The 6,768-nt window shown below is 49.1% G+C and overlaps 1 protein-coding gene across 1 annotated transcript; it reads left to right on the top strand.

The window, feature by feature from the left end:
• Positions 1-1,783: 1,783 nt before the first annotated feature.
• Positions 1,784-6,415, top strand: LOC134299282 (uncharacterized). Its single transcript, XM_062981635.1, is given in 2 exon segments — positions 1,784-4,019; positions 4,022-6,415. Coding segments are annotated over 2 exon segments (4,623 nt in total). The 3' UTR covers positions 6,409-6,415.
• The last annotated feature ends 353 nt before the right edge of the window (positions 6,416-6,768 follow it).

Here is a 6,768-nt window from a genome sequence, read left to right as displayed (position 1 = left end):
AAAGGAGGTAAAAGATAAGGCAAATCATATTAGTCACATTTTGTTCAAGAGGTTAAATATTGTTTCTGTCTGGAATTCAACCAGTGTGCATGTATGGATCAGCGGATGTACTCATAATTAATGGATCTCTGATTTATTGATTTATTTACTATATTTATTTATCACCCTGAGGCGGGAGGTTAAAGAACCCCAGGAAATGCCATATATGGGCAGAGATGGCGACGGCTAGCGACCCGGGTGCATAAACTCACAGAAACATGTGGTTTCTGGGAAATCACGTGTTTCTGAAGAAATGAAAGCTAAAGATAAACAAACTGCGCGTGCGCACGCAGGCGCTCTGAGTGATTGTGAACACGGCACAGAAAGAGTGCGCCCGGGCCGCTGGTCAGCGCTGATTGGATGCAAGTCAAGCCGCATCACAACTCTAAGCCAATGAATTTGCTTGTGGGCGGGCATAACCCGAACCCTGTAATGTGTATAAATATTTACTCAGCCCGCCGCTGGGGGTTCTCCCTGGGAAAGCACCGTGTTGTGCGAGGGGGAACCCTAGTGGCCACTTGCCAATAAACTGTTTTCTTGGAAATACTCCAGTTGTCCGTCTCCAATCCCTCCCACTGCGCTCGCAAGGACCGTAGCACAAAGGTTCCGCTACATTTTCTGGTGACCCCGACGTGATTTCCTGTAAGACGGGCCAGGGAGGTAGAGGCGGATCCCGTTGACGGGACGGCCCCGACTCGGCGGCGGGGGCCAGAGACAACTACTGTGAGACGAGGAAGGGGCCCCTGAACATCTTAAGACCGGCTGCGTTGTTTGTCTCTATAGCCAATGCCGACCGACAGAGGGAGCTGCAACACCAGCGAGGTTCCATAGAAACCAGCCAGGAGGGAAAAGGATCCAGGGAAAAGCCCAGGGGCGAAGGTTGGTCCGACGTCTACAGAAATCTGGCAAGTATAGGGGTTAAATGAGACACTAAGGGAACACTGGCGCCGGGAGGGACACACAAAGGTTCCCAGGGAGGTAGAAAGGGGCTCTGTCTTGTGATTCCTGACGCTTGCCGTTGAGTGTCCGGGTACCCAGGCCAAGGCAGTCCCCTCTATTAGGCAGGATGGGAGGGAAAAATTCAAAGAGCTCCACTCCCTTACAATGCATCTTAGATAATTTTGGCTCTTTTGCCACCCGAGCCGTAGCAGGCAATCCAAGGGACCTGAGAGATTATAGACTGAGGAATTTGTGTCAGGGAGAATGGCCAGAGTTTGGGTTAGGTTGGCAAGTAGAAGGGACGTGGGATCTGAAACTGATCCGAACAGTGGAAGAATATTGTGCTGTGAATCATCCGAACCAGTGGGTCTATATTGCTACCTGGGAACGGGTAGTTAGAGAAGATCCAGGTTGGGTTCGACAGTGCAAGAATGGCAAATGTATGGTGGTGAAGAAGGAAGGGAAAAAGAAGGAAGTTTTCCAATCCAACGAGGAGGACTACCCAGATTTACAGTTGAGTGTACAGGCCAGACAACAGGAATTACTGCCACCACCGCCCCCACCCCAGGGAATAGCCCCCGGTGCACCTACACTAGGAACGGGACCCCCACCCTACTCTCCAGAGTCAACCGAAGCAGCCAAGAAACACTATCCTAGCCTAGAAAAATATCAGGAGGAAACAAAGGAAAAGAAGAAGTCACAACGGATGCCCAGTGATGCTTCTCCGGCACAAACTTGGAGACATGGAGCTCCGGTGTGGCCTAGTGATTCACCGACCGGACCGGCCCTCCAGATGCCTTTGAGGATGGTGCCTGTGATGAACAACAGGAATGAGATAGTCCAAGCATACCAGGTAGTGCCTTTCAGTAGTAGTGATATTCTGAATTGGAAGAATAATACTCCACCTTATAGTGAAGAACCCCAAGCTATGGCTAGGCTATTGGAAGGGATTATGGCATCCCATAATCCCACCTGGCAAGATTGCAGACAATTGTTGAATATGTTGTTCACATCAGAAGAGAGAAGAGCAGTGTTGAATAATGGGGTAGCCATAGCCCAGGTTGGGGCCCCACAAGATGGTGATGCAGCCGAGTGGGGAGCACAGAGGTTTCCTGTGGAAATAGATCCCCAATGGGACACCGTAGAAGAAGGACATTTGCAGAGACTGAAAGGATTCCAGCGTATATTGGTAGAAACGGTAAAGAGGGGCCCGCCGCGACCCGTCAACATTATAAAAATTCAGGGAGTGGTACAGGAAAAATCTGAGTCACCAACAGCCTTTTTGGAAAGGCTGGAGGCAGCATATAGAAAGTATAGCCCGTATAATTTGGAGGATGAAAACGGTAGGAGGGCGATTCAACAGTCTTTTATCAGTCAAGCGGCTCCTGACATCCGGAGAAAGATTCAAAAGCAACCAGGATTTCTAGGAAAGACTATGAATGAATTGTTGGCACTCGCAGATCAGGTTTATATGGCAAGGGACCAGGTAGAAGAGGAGAAGGAGGACAGGAAGAAGAAGCAGGAATACCAAGCATTAGTTACCATGATGGAACAGAGTGCAAGTGGACAGAGAGGAAGAGGAGGATATGCCAGAGGGGGACAAGGAGGAAGAAGAGGGCCCCCTCGGAGGTTAGGTCGAGACCAATGTGCTAAATGTAAGAAGTTTGGACACTGGAAAGGTGAATGCCCAGAAGGAAAAGAAGGAAGTCAGGAAGGACCGAGAGGAAGAGGAAGGCCTGAGAGAGGAAGAAACCCAGGAAGGGGAAGAGGACGTGGAAACTACGTACCTTTTCCTGCGAGAGAGGTGATAGCTGCAGCAGCTGTGATGGAAGAAGAATGGGAAGATATGGATGGAGGAGAGGAATGAGGAAGCCAGGCTCTTGTTTTGTTGGACCCCGGGGAGCCGATGGTCACACTTGAAATCGGGGACCAACAATTGGACTTTTTAGTGGACACAGGTGCCGAAAAATCAGTAGTAAATACGAAAATTAGTCCACCAACTCGGGAAACTACGAAAGTAATAGGGGTGTCTGGGAAGACCCAGAAGTGCCCCTTCCTCAAGGAACGCACCTGCAATCTGGCCGGACATCAGGTCAAGCATAAGATGTTATATCTTCCAGACTGCCCAGTCCCTTTGTTGGGAAGGGACATTTTATCAAAATTACAAGCACAACTCCAGTTCATGAAGAATGGACAAATGGAAATATCATTTCCCATGGAAGAGGAATGGAGACTGTTTCAAGTTAGGATTTTTACTGAAGAAATACAGTGGCCATGGCATGAGACTCCTTTAGTATGGGCAGAAGATAATCCTCCAGGATTAGCTAAATATGTTCCACCGGTGGTGGTGGAAGTGAAAAGAGGAATGGGACCCATATGTAAGCCACAGTATCCCGTCAGTCGAGAGGCGGTGCAGGGGATCAGAAAGCATCTAGAGCGACTTCTGCAGCATGGGATATTGGTACCATGCAGTTCCCCGTGGAATACGCCCCTGCTCCCAGTCAAGAAACCTGGAGGACAAGGAGAATATCGCCCAGTTCAAGATTTGCGGGCTGTGAATCAAGCCACCGTTCCCCTAACCCCAGTAGTGCCTAATCCATACATCATGATGAGTCTAGTACCAGCATTTGCCAAATGGTTTACTGTATTGGATTTAAAGGATGCATTCTTTTGCATTCGATTGGCCCCTGTATCCCAACCGATCTTTGCTTTCCAATGGGAATCCCAGCAGTCAGGGCAAAGGACCCAGTATGTTTGGACACGCCTTCCTCAGGGGTTCCGGAACAGCCCGACCATTTTTGGTCAAGCCCTGGCCAAAGACTTGCAAGAATTTGTGATACCTAAAGAAGAGGGAATTTGGCTGCAATATGTAGATGATCTGCTTATCGCTTGCCGGACACTAGGGGGCTGTAGAGAGCATACTTTGAGGTTACTCAAGGAATTGGAAGAGAAGGGTTACAAAGTGTCAAGGAAAAAGGCCCAGTTGTGCTGTCCCACGGTGAAATATTTGGGGTTCCATCTGACCGAAGGAAAGAAGATGTTGGAGCTGAAAGAAAGGAAGTTGTTTGCGCCATTCCCACTCCCAGTACCCGGCGACAGGTGCGGGAATTTTTGGGATCAGCAGGTTATTGCAGACAGTGGATCCCCAACTACGCCGTGTTGGCTAAGCCGCTGTACCAGGCTACGAGAGGTGGAAGAGAAGATCCGTTTGAGTGGACAGAAGAATGTCAACAGGCGTTTAAGGCATTAAAAGAAGCATTGATGTCATCTCCAGCATTAGGACTGCCCGATTTGGAAAAACCATTCACTCTGTTCGCTGCAGAGCGGGAAGGAACAGCGGTTGGAGTATTGACCCAACCACTAGGTTCATGGCAAAGGCCGGTTGCCTACTTGTCAAAGCAATTGGACACAGTGGCTCGTGGATTGCCACCTTGCCTGAGGGCCGTGGCAGCATCAGTAGATTTAATCAAAGAAGCGAATAAATTGACCCTAGGACAGCCACTGACAGTTAAGGTGCCCCATAGTGTTAAGGCACTGTTAGACACTAAGGGACCGCGCTGGCTCACAAGTGAGAGGTTAATGAAATACGAGGGATTGTTGTGTGACAACCCACTGGTGACCCTGGAGACTTGCTCCACTCTGAATCCGGCCACCCTGCTCCCGACTCCAGGAGACACCACGATCCATCAGTGTGCCCAGGTGATGGACGAGGTATTCTCCAGTCGACCGGACTTGAAGGATGTGCCACTGACGAAGGTGGACGACACTCTGTTCACAGATGGAAGCTCCTTTATGGAAAATAATCAAAGACACTCAGGTTATGCGGTTGTCCGGTGGGGGGGAGAGACGCTGGAAGCAGGGTCACTGCCCCCGGGGACTTCTGCCCAGAAGGCCGAATTGATTGCCCTGACCCGAGCGTTGGAATTGTCAAGCGGAAAGCGGGTTAACATTTACACAGACTCAAAATATGCCTTCACTACCCTCCACGCACACGGAGCACTGTACAAGGAGCGCGGGCTCCTCACGTCTGGAGGAAAGTGCGTGAAACATGCCGGAGAGATTGTGGATCTCTTGGAGGCGGTTTGGAAGCCAAGGCAGGTGGCTGTGATGCATTGTAAAGGGCACCAACGTGGAGACGATCCCGTAGTGCAAGGAAATAGGCAGGCTGATCTGGCAGCCAAAGAGGCAGCTAGGCTGCCCCATATTGAACATCAGGTAATGGCCCTACAGGTAGAATTAACTGAACATAACGTTACATATACACCAGAGGAAGAAGAATGGGCCTTAAAGGAGAAGGGTCAGTGGTCAGGAGAACTCATAGTGATGCCAGACGCCCGTGTCTACGTCCCTAAGGACTTGGCATGGCACTTAGTCCAACACATGCACCAAAACACACATTTAGGAAAAATGGCATTGGCAAATCTGCTAGGACGACAGTTGTATATCGATGGATTACATAGCCTAACGGCAGCAGCAGCCCGAAAATGCTGGACATGTATCAAAAATAACCCCAGAGAAGGACCCCTCAAGCCACCAGGAGTCCAGCATGTGGGTGGGGTACCCTTTGAAGCTTTAGTCACTGACTTTACAGAAATGCCCCCATACAAAGGATACAAATATTTACTGGTGTTCGTGGACACATACACAGGATGGGTGGAGGCTTACCCTACAAAGACTGAGAAGGCTGTGGAGGTTTCAAGAGCTCTAATGAAAGATGTTATTCCCAGATTTGGCATACCCTTAGAAATTGGATCAGATAATGGCCCAGCATATATTCAACAGGCCGTGCAAGGATTATGTAGAATTTTGGGCATAAAATGGAAGTTACATTGTGCATATAGACCCCAATCTTCTGGAAAAGTGGAAAGAATGAATAGGACATTAAAGGCTCAGCTTGGGAAACTTTGCCAGGAGACAGGATTGCCATGGACGGTGGTTTTGCCCATGGCATTATTAGGAATCAGATGTACACCACACAAACGGACAGGACTCTCCCCTTTTGAAAGACTCTATGGACGACCCCCTTTGAACTTGAAGGGAGCCTTAGAGACAGGAGCTGAGCAACACCTCATAGGAGAGAAACAGACATTGGCCCAGGTTCAGGCTTTGGGCAGACAAATGCAGCAGTTAGAAAAATACATTTCTGAATTGAACCCACCATTCCCTACCACACCTCTACATTGTTTTTCACCAGGTGACGAGGTTTTGGTCAAGGATTGGAAGATTGAGCCATTGGGACCCAAGTGGCGAGGACCCTATGTTGTGCTCCTGTCTACCCTCACTGCAGTGAAGGTGAAGGAGATTAAGCCGTGGATACATTACACCCGTGTAAAACTAGCACCTGAGGAGTGGCGGACGGAGCGAGTTCCTGGTGAGGACCTGAGACTCAGGATCATCCGGCAACTCCCTGAGGGGTCAACAAGGCCATGAAGCTGATCCCTTCGGGTGCAACGGAGCGTCGGTGGTCAAGTATGTCGCAGCATGGCCCAACAAAGGCGCTCTCCGGGAAATGTTGGCTAGACATTTTGAGAGGAAAAAGTGGGAGACAAGTTATGAGGAGGGGAGGAAAGCGTACTGTGTTTGGTATATTATTTGTGCTGAGTTTTATTCTTTCTTTTGGAAAAAGAGCACATGGGAATTGGATAAAAGAACATGCCAATTATATGTTTGAACAACATGGGAAAGAGGCAACATTGATTTATGAACACCCCCTCACCGTAGGAGATTTTTCATTTCTTCCCGATTTGATTGATGAACCACAGATTGTTTTAGAGGGACTAGTAAAGGTCC

This window comes from Anolis carolinensis, chromosome 5 (assembly GCF_035594765.1).
Source record: "Anolis carolinensis isolate JA03-04 chromosome 5, rAnoCar3.1.pri, whole genome shotgun sequence".
In the NCBI taxonomy this organism is placed as follows: domain Eukaryota; kingdom Metazoa; phylum Chordata; class Lepidosauria; order Squamata; family Dactyloidae; genus Anolis; species Anolis carolinensis.
The sequence above is the reverse complement of the archived record's forward strand: the minus strand, read 5'-3'. Positions and strand labels throughout refer to the sequence as shown.